Source organism: Mytilus californianus, unplaced genomic scaffold (genome assembly GCF_021869535.1).
Source record: "Mytilus californianus isolate M0D057914Y unplaced genomic scaffold, xbMytCali1.0.p SCAF_7, whole genome shotgun sequence".
Classification (NCBI taxonomy): domain Eukaryota; kingdom Metazoa; phylum Mollusca; class Bivalvia; order Mytilida; family Mytilidae; genus Mytilus; species Mytilus californianus.
The window spans coordinates 51,363,153-51,382,043 of record NW_026262723.1 but is presented as its reverse complement, the minus strand read 5'-3'; the positions used below and the strand labels follow the sequence as shown (position 1 = coordinate 51,382,043).

General features: G+C 32.3%; 1 protein-coding gene and 1 long non-coding RNA gene across 3 annotated transcripts in view; both read left to right on the top strand.

Annotated features, from left to right (window-relative positions):
* LOC127709730 (cytosolic Fe-S cluster assembly factor NUBP2 homolog) overlaps nucleotides 1–3,036 on the top strand; it is a 53,598-nt gene extending 50,562 nt beyond the window's left edge. For both annotated transcript variants that reach the window (XM_052215397.1, XM_052215396.1), the window contains exon 8: nucleotides 2,527–3,036. In XM_052215397.1, coding sequence (XP_052071357.1) covers nucleotides 2,527–2,669 — 143 coding nt within the window. In that variant the 3' untranslated portion in view covers nucleotides 2,670–3,036. The remainder of the gene's footprint in view (nucleotides 1–2,526) is intronic.
* A 623-nt stretch (nucleotides 3,037–3,659) lies between these two features.
* The window catches only part of LOC127709751 (uncharacterized), a 133,978-nt gene continuing 118,746 nt past the window's right edge, over nucleotides 3,660–18,891 (top strand). The window contains exon 1 of the long non-coding RNA XR_007985730.1: nucleotides 3,660–8,067. This is a non-coding gene — a long non-coding RNA (uncharacterized LOC127709751). The remainder of the gene's footprint in view (nucleotides 8,068–18,891) is intronic.

The following is an 18,891-nucleotide window of genomic DNA, read 5'->3' as shown; positions in this document are numbered from 1 at the left end:
AAAATAAAATGAAATATATGGGGAGTTCCTCAGGTCACTCCACCCCCTTCTGTTTGAGAACTTGGAAATGGTCGAGATCCCCACTCCTAAACCATATATATTCATGTATGGGACAATAAAACAAATCAAATGAAATATAGGGGGAGTTCCTCAGGTCACCCCACCCCCTCCTGTTTGAGAACTTGTAAACGGTCGAGATCCCCACCCCTTAACCATATATATTCATGTATGGGACAATAAAACAAATCAAATGAAATATAGGGGGAGTCCCTGGGGTCACCCCACCCCTTCCTGTTTGAGAACTTGTAAACGGTCAAGATCCCCACCCCTAAACCATATATATTCATGTATGGGACAATATAAAAAATCAAATGAAATATATGGGGAGTTCCTCAGGTCACCCCACCCCCTCCTGTTTGAGAACTTGGAAATGGTCGAGATCCCCACCCTTAAACCATATGTATTCATGTATGGGACAATATAACAAATCAAATGAAATATAGGGGGAGTCCCTGGGGTCACCCCACCCCCTCCTGTTTGAGAACTTGTAAACAGTCGAGATACCTACACCTAAACCATATTTATTCCTGTTCATCATTTCAAAAAGATTTGAATGACATACAGGGTCAATCTCCTAGGTGTCACATATGCATATCACTTTACTAGACCAAACCAATATGAACTGGACTTTGCCCAATGTCAGGAGACCATGGGAATGATGAATTATGGGGGCTTTGTTTGGGAGACTTCGTGACGGCATCCTGTTACAATTATTTCTTGTTTATTATAAAATTTTATTAAAAAATGAGTCTAGGTTAATTGAATTTACTTTAATTATTTATAAAATTATTTCTGGGCCTATAATAATTTTCATTTATGGCTCATTTTAAAGAAAACATATAAATCTTTCAAGCAGTGTAAAGCCCGAGAATGTTTGACCAACTGTTTTATAATCACCTGTCACTTTATTCCAAACTTGGTATGGAGTAATATCATGCACTTGGGGGTGAAGATGGGGGTCATTTACATTGATATATGAGTTACTTTTGAAAACCTTGATGAAATATTAATTAATTTGCCTTAATAATCAATTCATTTAATGAACATAAATGTACAATATACGAATGTTTAATGTTTGTTCTTTCAAATCTTAAAAAAAAATTGAAGCAACACTGCCACAGTTTTCATAATTACGTTTGCTTTGGTTTTTGGTTAACTGCCTACAGCGCTTACAGTGCTTTGATTCTAGTTTCCAGACAATAACTTGTGTTAAAGTTTATGGAACTCTCTGAAATCGTACATTTTTCCAGAAAAGAATATAATCTTCAAAATTTCAAAAAAGATTTGGGGGGGGGGGGGGGGGTTCAAAAAGTTTTGGGGGGATTTTTTTCAAATTTTTTTTGGGGTTCATATTTTTTTTCTTCAAACTTTTTGAAATTTCAAATTTTTTGAAAAAAAATTTTTTTTTGGGGGGGGGGGGGGGGTTCATACTTTTTTCTTCATGATTTTTCAAAATTTCTTATTATTTCAAAAAAAATAATTTTGAGGGGGACAAAGGAGAAGTTCCAGTAAAGGCTTATTTTGGCCTAATAGTTGAAGTACATCTGATGAATGATTTTTGACATTTTTTAAACACTTAAGTGTCTACTTCAGTCGATTCAATTAGTTTATGTAAAAGATTTGAACTGATTTGGTCATTAAAGACGCCTAAATTCAAGCTTAAAGATGAAAAATCTATCAAATATGCCAGAAAACGTCACTTTTCAGATGGTTTTTGTCTAAAATGGAAGTGGCCGCATTTGTGTTCGGTCTCAACCTTTATATATGTTATGTATCATCATCAAATACAACATATATTTAAGTATTATGACTGAACACAAGTGCGGCCACTTCCATTTTAGACAAAAACCGTCTAAAAATAAGCACAAATGCTAAAATTGTGAAGATTTCAGTAATTTTGAATGAATTAATGATGCTAGTACCTGATGCATGTGCATTGTATTGTCAAAAACAGCACATATTCATGTAACAAAAGAATTCTTCTTTCAAATAAATAGCTGAAAGTTTACATTTTTAACAAATTTTTGAAATGCTATAGTTATGGGGCCAAAAAGGGGTCTTACCGGCCCCACTCCTTTTTTTGAGGGGAAGGGGGGGGGGGGGGTTCATACTTGTTTCTTCAGGATTTTTCAAAATAATTTTTTTTGGAGGGGCCTTTTATAGGTGACTATACAGTATGGGTTTTTCTCATTATTGAAGGCTGTACAGTTGCCTATAATTGCTTACATCCTATTAATTTGAACTTTGGAGAATAGTTGTCTGGTTGGCCATCATACCACATCTCCTTATTTTTATATTTAATATATAAATGTCATTCTTGGTTTAAAAAACGAACTGAGTCATTTAAAATGTGCATGTACGCTGTGATTAGTAGGTGTTATTCAACTATGAATTTACTGTTAACCAGTCCTACCCTTGCAAATTTAGTTACTGGTAGATTTTATTAAATATTAATTATTTTTACAGGATGTATTCCACTGGACCCACAACTAACACAGTGTTTGGAGGAGGGAAAGAGTTTTTTAGAACATTTTAAATCTTCACCCACAGTGACTGCCTTAAACAAAGTGCTTGAAAAACTAATATTAGTGGATCGAGATTTTCTATAGTGTCGGGGTTACAATTCTAAGTTTTTCTGGAAATTTGATGTATTTAATTAATGCAAGTGTTAGTACAACAAAGTGAAATGTTGACAACATACATGTATATGCTTTTAGAAAATACGAAGATGCTATACATGCTATAGTTAGATTTTGTATGATACTTTAAAGAAGTTACTGAAGGTTCCTCTATGTTGCTATTTAAAGTTCTATAAAAACATAATTAAATGAAACAAATTTTGTAGTCTTAATATTTTCAAATTTTTGAAATATATTGTATGTGGATTAAAATTCCAAAGAATGGCAGGTAGTTCAATCAAATATCTGTACATAATAATACGTTATCTGTACATAATATAATTTACTTTTTTAAGAGCTATTTTTGTCAAGCCTGAGACTACTGTCGCAGAAAGCCAGGCATAGGGATAGTGATCTTGCAGCGGCAGCGTTAACCTACTACTTAAAAGCATAACATTTCAGAAGGCAGAAGCCCTGGATGCTTCATACTTTGTATACAGACGCCTTATGTTATGAAGTTTCCATCTGTCATATGTCCATTGTCCTTGACCTCCTTTTTGATGGATCAGTTTAGTGGTAGTTTTCTTGAAAAAAAAGTTAATATTTTTTGTAATGTTAATTTCTCTCTTATTATGAGTAATAGGATAACTTTATTTGGCATGTGTGTACCTTGCAAGGTCCTCATGCCTGTCAGACCGTTTTCACTTGACCTAGACCTTATTTCATGGATCAGTGCAAAAGTTTAAGTTTTCGTGGTCAAGTCCATATCTCGGATACTATAAGCATACTATATTTGGTATATGGAATGATTGTAATGTGTACAAGTCCAACTGACAGGAGTTATCTGACCTTGATGTCATTTCTATGGTTCAGTGGTTTAGAAGTAAGTTTTTTATACGCCCTTTTACGGGAGGTACTATGGTATACCATTGTCCGTAAGTCTGTTCGTTCGTCTGTCGTCAACATGTCGGAGAAAACTCAAAAACACTGAGCAGTTTTCATGAAACTTAGATGAATTGTTTATTATAATTGATGTGAGCTCTCTTTCGATTTTTATAAATTTTAAATATTACGTTTCCAAGTTATGAGATTTTATTCATTAAAAAAGGGGGATTTTCCAGTTTTCAGACAATAACTCAAAAATGCTTTGAGCAGTTTTCATGAAACTTTGGTGAATTGTTTATATCTATTGATGGAGCTCCCTTTCGATTTTTATAAATTTTCGATTTCACGTATCAGAGTTATGGGGTTTTATTCTTTAAAAAAGGGGGATTTTCCAGGTTTCGGACAATAACTCTAAGTGCTTTGAGCAATTTTCATGAAACTTTGGTGACTGGTTTATATCTATTGACGGGAGCTCCCTTTTGATTTTGTCTTTCTGGCATGTATCATCAAACCTTGACCTAATTTTCATGGTTCATTGGTCAGTGTTAAGTTTTCCAGGTTAAATTTATTTCTTAGATACTATAAGTAATAGGTCAACTATATTTGATGCATTGAAAGATTTTAAGATGTACATGTCTGTCTGGCAGGTTCATCTGACCTTGACCTCATTATCATGGTTCATTGGTCAATATAAAATTTTCATGGTTTGGTCTGTTTCTTGTATAGTATAAGCAATAGGTCGACTATATTCAGTGTATGGAATGATTGTAAGGTGTACATGTATTTCTGGCTTGGTTTGTTTGACCGTAACCTCATTTTCTTGGATCATGTTGAGTTTATGTGATACTTGTAGTAAAACTTTATATATAGGACTATCAACATAAAATCAATGGTCAGTAGAGCAGGCGAGACATTTAAGCTTGTGCACTCTTGTTTATTTTTTCACATTCATCAAATATTGATCAACCAGATTAAATTATTTATGACAGTTAAGCCAAAATAGTACCAAATATTTATTTGGCCATTCTGAAATAGTCCTCTTGAAAACTGAGATAATTATACTGGGCATGTGTGATTGGATCAATATCCAATGACCCTATGATGCAAAACAGTGTCAAATTCTCACCCCTCCTTCCTAGATTTAATATTTGATAGTTGGTTAAAAGAGGATGTATTCAAATTACAATAAATACATGTAGTACAATGCATTAATAAATGTTCATAGCAGAATACAAATTTTAATTTATAAAAAATATGACCAAAAATATTACTTGTTTAATACAGATTAGTAATTTTTTATGTAACGCTGGGAAACATATTCTTTACAGGAAAAACTATTCACCTGTCAACCGATTGGGGCATTTTCTTTCGGGATTTCAATTCTATTTGGAACATTATGGAAGCATATTTCTAAATTGATAGTTGTTAAAATAGAAATTGTTCAAGTAATATACTAGATTTAGGTTATTATACCTTAGATTTCCCAAAGTTTTGCCTAAGCAAGTTGGCTTTTATCATCTATCAGTTTAAACAAAATAAATTATATAAATTAGATTGATTAAGAGATTCAACGCTTTGGCATAACATTTCCAGTTTCATAAAAATCAAACTTTGAGGCAATTACATGAAGGAAAAATATCTAAAAAAAAAAAAAAATAATAATAATTTTTCGTAAATCTTTCAATGGTTAGTGAAACTGAATGAAAATTAGTATTAATTTTGTTTTATGTGATTTATATGATACAATAGATTATTGAATCACAACCAGTATATTGCCTACACACTACTGAAAAGTGGTTGATGATTAGTTAGATATTTGCTCAATGGTTATTAAGAACATGTACAATATCATGAATGGAAAGTGAAAGATGATGAGATGGTTCATGATATAAAAACTCATTTAATATTCAGCATATTTAGGCTTCAGTGTATGGTTCATCATAGTGTCCCCTGCGCAATTAATTATTTATGCAAATATTGAATATTATCAAATTAAAGTAAGTCGTTTTGAAGTTAGTTTTTTTTTATAATCATCTTGGTTATGCTTATCATCTCATAAATCAACTTAAATGGCAGAAGACAGTTCTTTCATAGAATACTCAGTTGAAATTTTGACATTTCTTGCAAGAGTTATAAATTACAAAATGGATGCTTTTTGGTGGCCATTTACAAGGGCTATAGCAACATTTTGATACAACAGTTGGAAACCAGATTTTGTTTCTTTTCTCTGTATGATGTACAGGGTAACATGTTGGAATTCATTCTGGATTTAATAAAAAATTATTGTTCGGCATCATCACACTCCAAAAAACACATTGGTTTTCGCACTCTAACTTTAGTTTTAGTGAATGGATCTCCATGAAATTTTACCATAAGGTTCAATACCACGAAAGGAAGGTTGGGATTGATTTTGGGGGTTATGGTACCAACAGTTAAGGAATTAGGGGCCAAAAAGGGGCCAACAATAAGCATTTTTGTAACTTCCAGACAATAACATGTGTGTAAGTGTATGGATCTCTCTGACATTGTACCACAAGGTTCCTTATCACAAAGGGAAGGCTGTAATTGATTTTGGGGGTAATTGCCTCAAAATTTTAGGAATTAGGGGCCAAAAAAGGGGCAAAAAACAAGCATTTTTCTAGTTTCATGACAATAACTTGTGTGTAAGTGTTTGGATATTTCTGAAATTGTACTACAAGGTTCCATATCACAAAGGGAAAGCTGGAATTGAGTTTGGGGGTAATTGCCCGAAACGTTTAGGAATTGGGGGCCAAAAAGGGGCCAAAAATAAGCATTTTTCTAGTTTCCAGACAATAACTTGTGTTCAAGTGTATGGATCTCTCTGAAATTGTACTGCAAGGTACCATACCACAAAGGGAAGGCTGGGATTGAGTTTGGGGGTGATGAATCATAAGGGGGTTCAAAAAATTTGGGGGGGGGGGGATTTTTTTTTTTTCTTTTTTTTCTTTTTTTCCTTTTTTTTTTTCTTTTAAAATTTTCCATTGTAAGTTGGTTATTTCTGATTAATATTTAAAAGCAAATAATAATGATATGGTAGGAGATACACACCAAACAGGATGTGTAAATTATTATATAATAAGTATTGTGCAATAGTAAGAAATTTTCAATTGCACAGTATTGCGCAATAACAAGAAATCTTCAATTGCACAGTATTGCGCAATAGCAAGAAATATCCAATAGCACAATATTGCGCAATAGCAAGAAATTGTCAATTGTACAGTATTGCGCAATAGCAAGAAATATTCAATTGCACCGTATTGTGCCAAAGAAGATACTTCGTATAAATTGCTTATTTCTTGATCAATTTCAATGGGGTTTTATTCTTGAATTCTTGGGGTTCTTTAATATGCTGAATCTAATCGTGTATTAAGTTTTTATACGCCCGTTTATGGGACGTATTATGGTATACCGTTGTCCGTCTGTATGTCATTTACTCAAAAACGCTTTAACCAATTTGCATAAAACTTTGGTGAATTGTTTATATCTATTGACGTGAGCTCCCTTTCGTTTTTTATAAATTTTAGATTTTATGTTTCTGAGTTATGGGGTTTTATTCATTGAAAAAAGGGGGATTTTCCAGTTTTCGGACAATAACTCAAGAATGCTTTCACTAACATTCAAGAAATTGTGGTGAATTGTTTATATCTATTGACATGAGCTCCCTTTTGATTTTTATAAATTTTAGATTTTACGTTTCTGAGTTACAGGGTTTTATTCAGAAAAAAGGGGGATTTTCCAGTTTTTGGACAAAAACTCAAAAATGCTTTCAGCAGTTCTCATGAAACTTTGGTGAATTGTTTATATCTATTGATGTAAGCTCCGTTTAGAATTTTATAAATTTTACATTTTACATTTCTGAGTTGTGGGGTTTTATTCATTAAAAAAGGGGGGATTTTCCAGTTTTCAGAAAATAACTCAAAAATGCTGTCAGCAATTCTCATGAAACTGGTAAATTGTTTATATATATTGATGTAAGCTCCCTTTTGATTTTCATAAATTTCTAATATGACATTGAGAATGAATTGAACTTTATTTGTTTATAGTCTGAAAACAGATTTACTAAGTATTGCGCAACAGCACAGTGTATTACACAACAGCAAGAAATCTTTAATTGAATATAAATTCAATTCATATAACCAGTTTCAAGTTCTTTGACTAGATTTATTCAGAAACCTATAATATGTCAAATATTTAATTACAATCCAAATTCAGACCTGTATCAAGCTTGAATATTGTGTCCATTTTTGCCCCAACTGTTCAGGGTTGGACCTCTGCGGGCGTATCAAGCTGCGCTCAGCGAAGCAGTTTATTGGATTTTGGGCCCCGTTTTTAAATTGGTCCACATTGAGGTCCAAAGGGTCCAAAATTTAACTTTGTTTGATTTCATCAAAAATTTAATTATTGGGTTCTTTGATATGCCGAATCTAACCATGTATTTAGATTCTTAATTTTTGGTTCCGTTTTCAAATTGGTCTACATTAAGGTCCAAAGGGTCCAAAATTAAACTTAGTTTGATTTTAACAAAAATTGAATATATGGGGTTCTTTGATATGCTGAATCTAACCATGCATTTAGATTTTTGATTTTTGGTCCCCGTTATCAACTTTGTCCACATTGAGGTCATAAGGGTCCAAAATTAAACTTTGTTTGATTTCATCAAAAATTGAATTCTTGGGGTTCCTTGATATGCTGAATCTAACCATGTATTTAGATTTTGGATATTGGACCATAATAGGTGAATGTCCAATTTAAAATTTTTAAGTTCTTAGACCACATTCATTCTGTGTCAGAAACCTATGCTGTGTCAAATATTTAATCACAATCCAAATTCAGAGCTGTATCAAGCTTGAATATTGTGTCCATACTTGCCCCAACTGTTCAGGGTTCGACCTCTGCGGTCGTATCAAGCTGCGCCCTGCGGAGCATTTTTTTTTTTTTTTTTACTGTTATGTATCTTCATTAGTGAAAATCATTTCAGATAATGGCAGAGCTATTTTGCTCAAGGAATGTGCCATATTTTTTTTTATTAATAAACAATGTTTTATTTCTGCTGTGTGATTTATAATTTATGTAACATGGCTTATTTTATACATGTTATGTGCCTGTGTGGGTATCAGCATTTCCATTTCAGTAATGATTTTGTCTCACTTCAAACAGAGAGACTTAGGTGTGCTGTTTTCTGGCGGCTGCAGTCAATAATTTTTTGTAATAGTACAAACTGCTCAGAGTCTGAAAAGACCATATTTTGTGCTTGACCAGTAAGGTCAATATATAACTGAGATAGCTGTATAGGTTTATGAAAATCCAAGTTGATTTGAAAAAGTTATATCAAATTTTAAAGGTGACTATCTGAATTCAGTCCAAACTAAAAATTCTAGCTTTTTTACCTGTTGATTAAATCTTTAAATTTGACAGCAATACACCAAACTACCAAACAACCTGGCATTCTGTAAGATCAATGTATAATTGAGATAGCTGTAGAGTTTTATGAAAATCCAAGTTGATTTGAAAAAGTTATAGAAATAATTAAAGGTGACTATCTGAATTTAATCAAAACTGAAAATTCTAGCTTTTTTCTACCCATTTATTAAATCCTTTAATTTGACAGCAATAAACCAAACTACCAAATAACCTGGAATTTTGTAAGATCAATATATAATTGAGTTAGATGGGCTGATTTAGACCAGTCCAGACTAAAGTTAAAGGTCAAGACTGAGTCAGAGTGAGTGAGTAGACAGGTCGAGCATTTGTTGAGACCATTTCAGACTATACCAAGATTACCAAGTACTCAATCAGACTTATTAAATAAAGTTGAGACCAAAGTCGAGCACAGTTAAGTACATTTAAGTACTGTCAAGATTATGTTGAGTCTTATCAAGTAAAATCTGTGCTCGACCAGTAACAAAAAAATGGTCTTTTCAGACTCTGAGCAGTTTGTAGTGATATATGTTGGCACTTGTATCTGAATTCCATAGAGATTATTTAGACCTCAACCTCAGTCATGGTTTACTGACTTGAAATCTATTGCTTTGTTTAAATGTTAAAAGTTTATGATCTTAGGTCAATTAAAGGGTAACAACAAATGGTAAGTCAATGATATTTGGTATGCAGTTGTATAAGCATTGGCCCGTCTCATTACCATGGAGATTAATTGTCCTGCCCCCTCAGTCATGGTCTATTGACTTTAAAACTTTTGCATAGTTTACATGTTAAATTTTGTGACTAGGTGGGAACCACTAATGATAAGTCAAGGATATTTGGTATGCAGTTGTATTAACATTGACATATCTTATTCGAATGGAAATTTTTTGGTCCTGTACATGCAATCAAGGTTCATTGACTTTGAATATTTTGCATATTTTACATGTTTAAGTTTTGCTTTTAATTTCAACATTGCACTTTACTATCTAAATTATACAGAGGAGACACATCTCATGTGTCAACAGTTAATTGAAGCTATTATTTAATTGCATTTAAAATTTGGGTGATAATGTCATGTGAAAGAAAAGACCTCTGGTTAAGGTGACAAAAGCTTTTATATGAAATTCAGGAAAATATTTGGTTTCAAAATTAAACTTGTCTGGAGTGGATGGAGATGGGAAAACACTGATTTGAATATGACCAGGTCAGAGTAACTATAAATAGACTGAAATTCTTCTTACAAACCTTAAATGACCCACAACTTCCCAACTATAAATAGACTGAAATTCATCTCATGCACCTTAAATAACCAACAACTTCTATTATGTTCTTGTCTGTCTACTCAAATGAACATGAAATATTTATAAATAAAACCAAACACTATTTGGGTTATCAGCTCCTCTGGACAGTACAGTTAAGCAACTTTTATCAATTTTATTTACAATGCACCAATGTTCTTATTTGTCTGCATGTCCTTAGCCGCTGCCTCAACATGTCATTAATCAATACACAACTTACAAAAAAAATAATTTGTGTTACCAATCAATTCAAGCATGTAAAATCTTAAAAATGTCCACTTAAATCAGACATACAAGTATGAATACATCAAATAAAACTTTGATAAAATATAAGTGGATAGGTGGGGGATCAGAAATGACCAGACTCAACTGTCTGAAGCAAGCTTGAATAACACATACCGTAATTAAACATAGATTTACCGTTACAATTCTTTCCACTTATTTTAACTCGTGAAATACTCAATTACTGAGTAGACCTTAGTCACATGATAAATGTCAAAACAAATACACGTGTTCATAATAACATTTATGAATACATTGTCTTTTTACTTTTTAAGTCATATTTGTTTAGCACATGGGGAATAATCAAATGACAAATATAGTAAGGGAAGTTAAAAAATGTAAAAAGTAAGTTTATTTTTAAGGATTTATTGGAAGAATTTCAATTTATTTATTAACACACATTCTTGAGGTATTGCTTATGTAATACAATGTCCCCCTGCCAGGTGGAATATTTGTATAATTTGAGAACAAGATCTGGTGAATTTATAATTCATATTGGGAAAGAGTTGTTTAATGTAACTGATGTAGAAGGGAACTTCCATTTATCATTAACGCGTCAGAAAGTTTATTTAAAAATGCCAATATTTTCTACAACTGCAAGCTCAAGCCAACCCCAGAAGAATCAAGGTTTTTATTTCTATGGAAAAGTGATATTTATGATACCCCTGTTCCTATTTTGTTTTACCCATCTGTCCATCTATCCATCCATCCCATGAAATGAGTGAGTTCGGTAAGGGCCAAATACAGTGATCATGCTATACTATGTCATGTATTTACAAATCCATTGCTTTATGATTATTATTATTATGATTATTAGGTTCAATGTTTAAGGAATGACTAATATTTTTATGAAGAAATAACATCAAATATGTGGTGCACACTGAATAACCAGGTAGCAGGTTATTTAAAAGTGTGCACCACATTTTTGGGGTTATTTCAAAAAGACAGAAAAAATATTACAGTCGTTCCTTATAATTTAATTCTAAAAAGGAGTAAATGTTGATAAAAATGTTGACGTCACAGTCACATGACAAAATTATGTCTATGAGCTGATAGACAAAACACTTTCAGCCAATCAGAAGACGTGTTACATACAAAATTAAATTATTACAAGATAAAAAATGTTTTATTTTAAAGCCTTGATTTTGACATCCCAATTTGGTCACAAATAGAGATTGCAAAATTTCATCTGGATTTCAACCAAATTACGGCATAGGGATATAGAACACAGGCTTCAACAAATATCGTCAGACATGTAAAATGTCATAACAAACATTATGTTAAAAGATCTTTTTTGTCAACACATGAGCTCAGTGTTTCCTTTCCAAAAAATGAATGGAAATTTACCCTTTTCATTGAATTTTCATGGAAAATCAGCACGAGTGCTATTTGTAACGTCATGAATAGAGCACAAGTATGTAAATTTTCAACAAAAAGACATATTTCTTATCTTGTCGTTGTATTAGCTATGATTCATTTTGATATTGGTCACTAAATCCTAATTAAAGGATTAAAGACCAAACAGCCTATTGTTGATGCGCATCAACTAACGCAACCTGATAGTGACATAAAAGCTCTATGACGTTGTTTCTAGCCATGAAAAAAAAACGTCAAATTATAACGTCCTATTTCGCGTTTTTCACGGACTCCAACATGGTGTACGCTTAAAACTACGTCTTCCAAGAAAAGTGGAATTAAGCGTCGCACTGATACCTAGTGGAAATTAAACACAAATGGACACAAAAGATACTACACTATCTGTAACCTCCGTTCTTAGACTAATAAAAATAATAATAAACATATAAATTATGAACTCGGCTTTTTGCATTTGCGCCGATCTGCATTTCACTTTTTTTCTTTCACTTGCGCCGATTTTGTCTTTCATTTGCACCGATTGTGTACAGGTAAATTATAGGTGAAAGGTTTTTTTTATTTATCATATACATGTAAACCTCTTCCGTTAGCCAGTTATACATATGTTATGAATTGTCAATTATAACATGTATATAACTGTTGTCTCCTGCTCACAAAGTGGAGATGGGAGTAGAATTTCGAGCAGGATAAGTCAATTTAAAAGATATTTGTGCACTCTGTTTACATTCACTAAAATCACGGAATAAAATTCTATTTACAGCATTTCAAAGCACCACAATAAAATCCATAAAAATGTAATACTAGTACAATGAATTATTATCTTGCCGGGAATTTATATGCCACACATCTGATATATTCCTTTCTTGTCATTTTATCTTTTCTATACTTGTTGTACTTGCCAATAACGAAGTCCATCTTTTCTTTCTCGTGTCAAAACGAAGTTCTCGAACCAAAATTATCTTAAACATAAGGGAGCACTATTTATATCCATATATTACCATGCAATATACATCCTAGGTTTACTACATGTACATGTATTTACTCGTATAGCAAATAAAGTATCGGAGCAAGTGATAAAAAAAATAAAATAGGCGCTAATGAAAGAATCAAATCAGCGCAAATTAAAGATCGAAATTTTTTTTTAAATCGGCGCAAATCTCTTACGCCCGTGTAACTTTACACTGGTAGGTTTATATGACTTACGCTTAGAATTTTAACTTAATATGTGATTTTCAAAACTGAGTTTTCAGGAGGTTAGGCCGATAAACAATACTATCTAGAAGTTTCGATATACTGGCAACGTATGCATGTTGAGATTAACTTATTTCTTTAAGATTCTCGTAAAATAATGGTGATCTTGCAATGAAGTTAAATTTTATCTATACTGCTTAATTGACAAAATCTTATAGTAAAAATGAAAATGATAAAGGTTCATTGTCTTTTGTCATTTGATTCATTTCAAATTGTCTCAAGGAGAAATGATAAAGAATTCGCCTGATCTCACAGAAGCTTAAGGCAAAAAATATAAGAAAATCATATACTCAGTGAATGTGAATTAAAATAAAAATTTACGGTTTTTAAAACTAAACTTGTCGTAAATTTAACTTATGACAAAAACAGTTGCTTCAAGAATAAGATCCAACATAAAATTTCTCACTTTCAAAAAGCTACAATGACCGGAAAGATTGAAAACAAATTTCGATTTTCAATGCCGGCAATCTATACATACAACCTTGTCTTTGTTTTGATTTCCAAAATGAGCTATTTAGATTCATAATATTTCATCCAGTTTTGAGAAATACTTTATAGTTTTCAACGGAAAATTATTTCTTAGATTCTAAATCAATTTTTGAATTAAAAACTTATTTGTATTTTATATTTACTGTCTCGTTTATTCAAAACACGTGAGGTAATAATAACGGGGATCGTATTTTATGATAAATGGATGTATAACGTTTTAGAATCAAAAACTTTAATTCATATATTATACCTATAATTTTAATTTTCTTATGTTTCAAATATTCAGAAATAATGAATCCACAAACTAGATGGAATAATTTGTATACGCTCGTCTTAGTCGGGAAACATAATGGTATAAAGAAGTCCGTCCGTGCTAATGTCTGTCCGTCTGTCAACAGTAGCGAAAGAGTGCGCTAGGGCGAAGTTCTGAAATTGACGCGACAAAAAACCCACACATCTAGTCTAATATAGTCAAATAGTCTGTAAGTTAGCCAGTGTCATCTTTCATTTCTCGTTTTATTTTCATTGATTTTGCTAATGAGAGGGAGAGGACAAAAACAGACTTTCCTTTCTAAAGCGTCGTAAAAAGTTATTTCGAACAATTTTTCATTCCGACGGATGGTGTTTCTGAAGGTTAATTTTGTGCGGCAACAACATCATGAGATCTGATACTGATACATACATGTGATCTCTTGAATTACCGGATAATAAAGTAGGTGAATATAGTTCTTAAATTTGATTCTTGAAAATTTAAATGTGGGTTTCAAACGTCCAATTTGCAATTTTTTTCAAACAGTCCGCCAGCAAGGAAAACTTGTACTATGACGTCAGATTCAATGTTCTGAAGAAAGACAACTCTTTTCTTCAAAACGAACGAGAAAAAAACATGAAAATTAATCATAACTTTTTTTTAATACTTGAAACGTTTTTCATTCTTGCGTTTTATTTTTGGCGGGAATGAAATAAATCATTTTTTTTAAGATCAAAACAATAAGTCTTAAAATCTTGAACCTGTATTTGATAGACACAAATCTGCTGTTTAACATGAAACAAGAATTATGCTTGTAGGTATGATATAATGGGATTTTTTGAGAGTTTAAATAACAAGCAAATATCATGCTAATATTCGGGAAAACACGAAACTGAGGTTGCTATAGTGACAAAACTAAGTCAGTGACCCCCAATTTTTTTTATCATATTTTGTTCCTCAAATCATGAAATACCTATACACAAAATTTTAAGGAAAAATCACTGGTAGAACTGAATAGGCTGTTTGATCTTTAACAAAACTAAGGTTCTTTCATTACCAAATACTTTGTGAAGGTATCATTAGTGTGCAATAGTTCATATAGGTTTCGTGAAATTCTGTTGTGTGGTTTGAGAGGAGTTGCGATGACAAGAAACAGGACTGACGGACTGACATATGGACGGACAGACAGGTCATAAACATTATACCCTCCGCAACTCGTTGCGTGGGGTATAATAAACTTTGTCAAAGTTTTCTTTAGACCTGCTTCTGCCTTTATCAACGCAGGTAAAAATAAATGTGGATAGTGTCCACATGTGGACACAGATGATGCCCCCGCTTGCATATCATATAGTTATAAAGGGACATAACTGAAGAACGGTAAAAGTGATGCTACCCAAATTTGAACTTGATCTGAGTTTTGTGGTAATAAGCATTGTGTGTAAGTCTCATAACATTTGGTTGAGGCTAACTTAAGTAGAGAACAGAAACTAATAAAATGCTCCGCTGGGGCGCAGCTTGATACGACCGCAGAGGTCGAACCCTGAACAGTTGGGGCAAGTATGGACACAACATTCAAGCTTGATACAGCACTGAATTTGGATTGTAATTAAATATTTGACACAGCATAGGTTTCTCACACAGAATGAAAGTAGTCTAAGAACTTAAAAAATTTTAATTTACCTATTCAAACCATATCATTAGTATTTGCTTTTATATATAAATCAGAAATAACCAATTTAAAATGGAAAATTTTAAAGAAAAAAAAGGAAAAAAAAATCCCCCCCCCAAATTTTTTGAAACCCCCTTATGATTCATCACCCCCAAACTCAATCCCAGCCTTCCCTTTGTGGTATGGTACCTTGCAGTACAATTTCAGAGAGATCCATACACTTGAACACAAATTATTGTCTGGAAACTAGAAAAATGCTTGGGTTTTTTGCACCTTTTTGGCCCCAAATTCCTAAAAGTTTAGGGCAATTACCCCCAAACTCAAACCCAGCTTTCCCTTTGTGATATGGAACCTTGCAGTACAATGTCATAAAGATCCATACACTTACACACAAGTTATTGTCATGAAACTAGAAAAATGCTTGTTTTTTTGCCCCTTTATGGCCCCTAATTCCTAACATTTTGAGACAATTACCCCCAAAAACAATCCCAGCCTTCCCTTTGTGGTATGGTACCTTGCAGTACAATTTCAGAGAGATCCATACACTTGAACACAAGTTATTGTCTGGAAACTAGAAAAATGCTTATTTTTGGCCCCTTATTCCTAAACGTTTTGGGCAATTACCCCCAAACTCAATTCCAGCTTTCCCTTTGTGATATGGAACCTTGTAGTACAATTTCATAAATATCCATACACTTACACACAAGTTATTGTCATGAAACTAGAAAAATGCTTGTTTTTTGCCCCCTAATTCCTAAAATTTGGAGGCAATTACCCCCAAAATCAATCCCAGCATTCAAACCCTCAATCAGCATCATTTAACAGTAATATCTAAAAATGGAAATTACAAAATAAAGGTATTAAAATAGAAAATGACATCATAGTCATGGCTAAAAATAAACAAAATCCTTAATCAGCAACATTTTACAGTAATATTTAAAAATAAAATTCCTTTGTAACCATAAAAGCCCATTTAAATACATCATGACAGATATTAAAATAGAAAATGACATCATAGTCATGGCTAAACATAGCAAAAACCTTAATCAGCATCATTTAACAGTAATATCTAAAAATAAAAATTTCTTTGCAACCATAAAAGTAAAATAGAAAATGACATCATAATCATAGCTAAAAATAAACAAAAATTTTTTTTATTACCAAATTTTAAATGGAGTTTATTAAACTAAAACAATAAATTTGCAACCATAAAACCCCATTTAAACACATCATAAAAGTATTAAATAATTCAACTACATCATAAGGCTATAAAAATAGAAAATGACTTCATAGTCAAGGCTAAAGGTAAACAAAAAACCTTCATCAGCAAAATTTTATATTGGCAAATTTCCAATGAAGTTTATTATACTAAAATTGTTGGCAAATTTCCAATGCATTTATTAACAATAAAGTTATTGGCAAATTTCCAATTTACATAATTTAAAAGCAGTGTAAGTGAGATATTTAAATGAGTTTGAATTACCAACCTTACACTGCTTTTAAATAATGTTTTGTACTTATTTGTCTATTAACCTGGAAACCCTTGTTTTTTCACCTTTTTTTCCCTTATTATTTAAAGGTTTGAGCCATAACCCTACCCCAAAGCCAATTCTTAAATTCCAATGTAACCTAAATTTACAATATACATAACTTCAATTTAAGTTTTTGATAAAATCAAACCACATCATTATTATTTGCTTTTATATCTAAATCAGAAATAATTAACCAACTTTAAGTGGAAAATTTTCACACATCACGCCCCCCCAAACTCAATCCCAGCCTTCAGTTTGTGGTATGGTACCTTGCAGTACAATTTCACAGAGATCCAATTACTTAAACACAATTAATTGTTGGAAACTAAAAAAAAATGCTTATTTTTAACCCCTTTTTTAGCCCCTTATTCCTTAACATTTGAGCAATTATCCCCCAAGCTCAATTCCAACTTTCTCTTTGTGATCAGAATTAACCAACTTAAAATGGAAAATTTTAAAGAAAAAAAAAAGGAAAAAAAATCCCCCCCCCCCCCAAAAATTTTTTGACCCACTTCCCTTTGTGGTATGGTACCTTTAAGTACAATTTCAGAGAAATCCATACACTTGAACACAAGTTAATGTCTGGAAACTAAAAAAATGCTTATTTTTGCCCCCTTTTTTGGCCACTTATTAATAAATGTTTTGGGCAAACATTTTACAATAATATTTAAAACTGAAATTAATTTGTAAACTTAAAATTAAATAGAAAATGACATCATAGTCATAGCTAAAAATAAACAAACTATTGGTAAATTTCCAATGGAGTTTATTATATTAAAACAATAAATTTGCAACCATAAAAGCGCATTAAAATACATCATAAAAGTATCAAAAAAAATTTGACTACATCATAAGGCTATTAAAATAGAAAATGACATCATAGTCAGACTAAAGGTAAACAAAAAACCTTCATCAGCAAAATTTTATATTGGCAAATTTCCAATGAAGTTTATTATACTAAAATAATTGGCAAATTTCCAATTTACATAATTCAAACATAGTGCAGGTGAGATATTTAAATGAGTTTGAATTACCAACCTTACACTGCTTTTAAATAATGTTCTTTACTCAATTATTTGTCTATTAAAATGGAAACCCTAGTTTTTTAACCTTTTTTCCCCTTATTCCTTAAACGAAAAAAAATAATTACCCCTTTTTTGACCCCCCCCCCCCCCCCTATGATTCATCACCCCCCTCTTCCCCCCCAAACCAAGCTCAATAACAGCCTTGCCTTTGTGGTATGGTACCTTGTAATACAATTTTAGAGAGATCCATACACTTGAACACAAGTTATTGTCTAGAAACTAAAAAATGCTTATTTTTCACCCCTTTTTAGGCCCCTTATTACTAAACGGTTTAGGCAATTACCACAAAACTCAATTCCAGCTTTCCCCTTGCGAAATGGAACCTTGTAGTAAAATTTCAGAAAGATCCATACACTTACACACAAGTTATTGTCATGAAACTAGAAAAATGCTTGTTTTTTGCCCCCTTTTGGCCCCTTATTCCTAAAATTTCGAGGAAATTAACCCCAAAATCAATCCCATCATCGACCCTTTGTGATATGGAATCTTGTAGTACAATGTCAAAGAGATCCATACAATAACACACAAGTTATGTCTGGAAGTTACAAAAATGCTTATTTTCGGCCCCTTTTTGGCCCCTAATTATTTAACTGTTGGTACCATAACCCCCAAAATCAATCCCCACCTTCCTATTGTGGTATTGAACCTTATGGTAA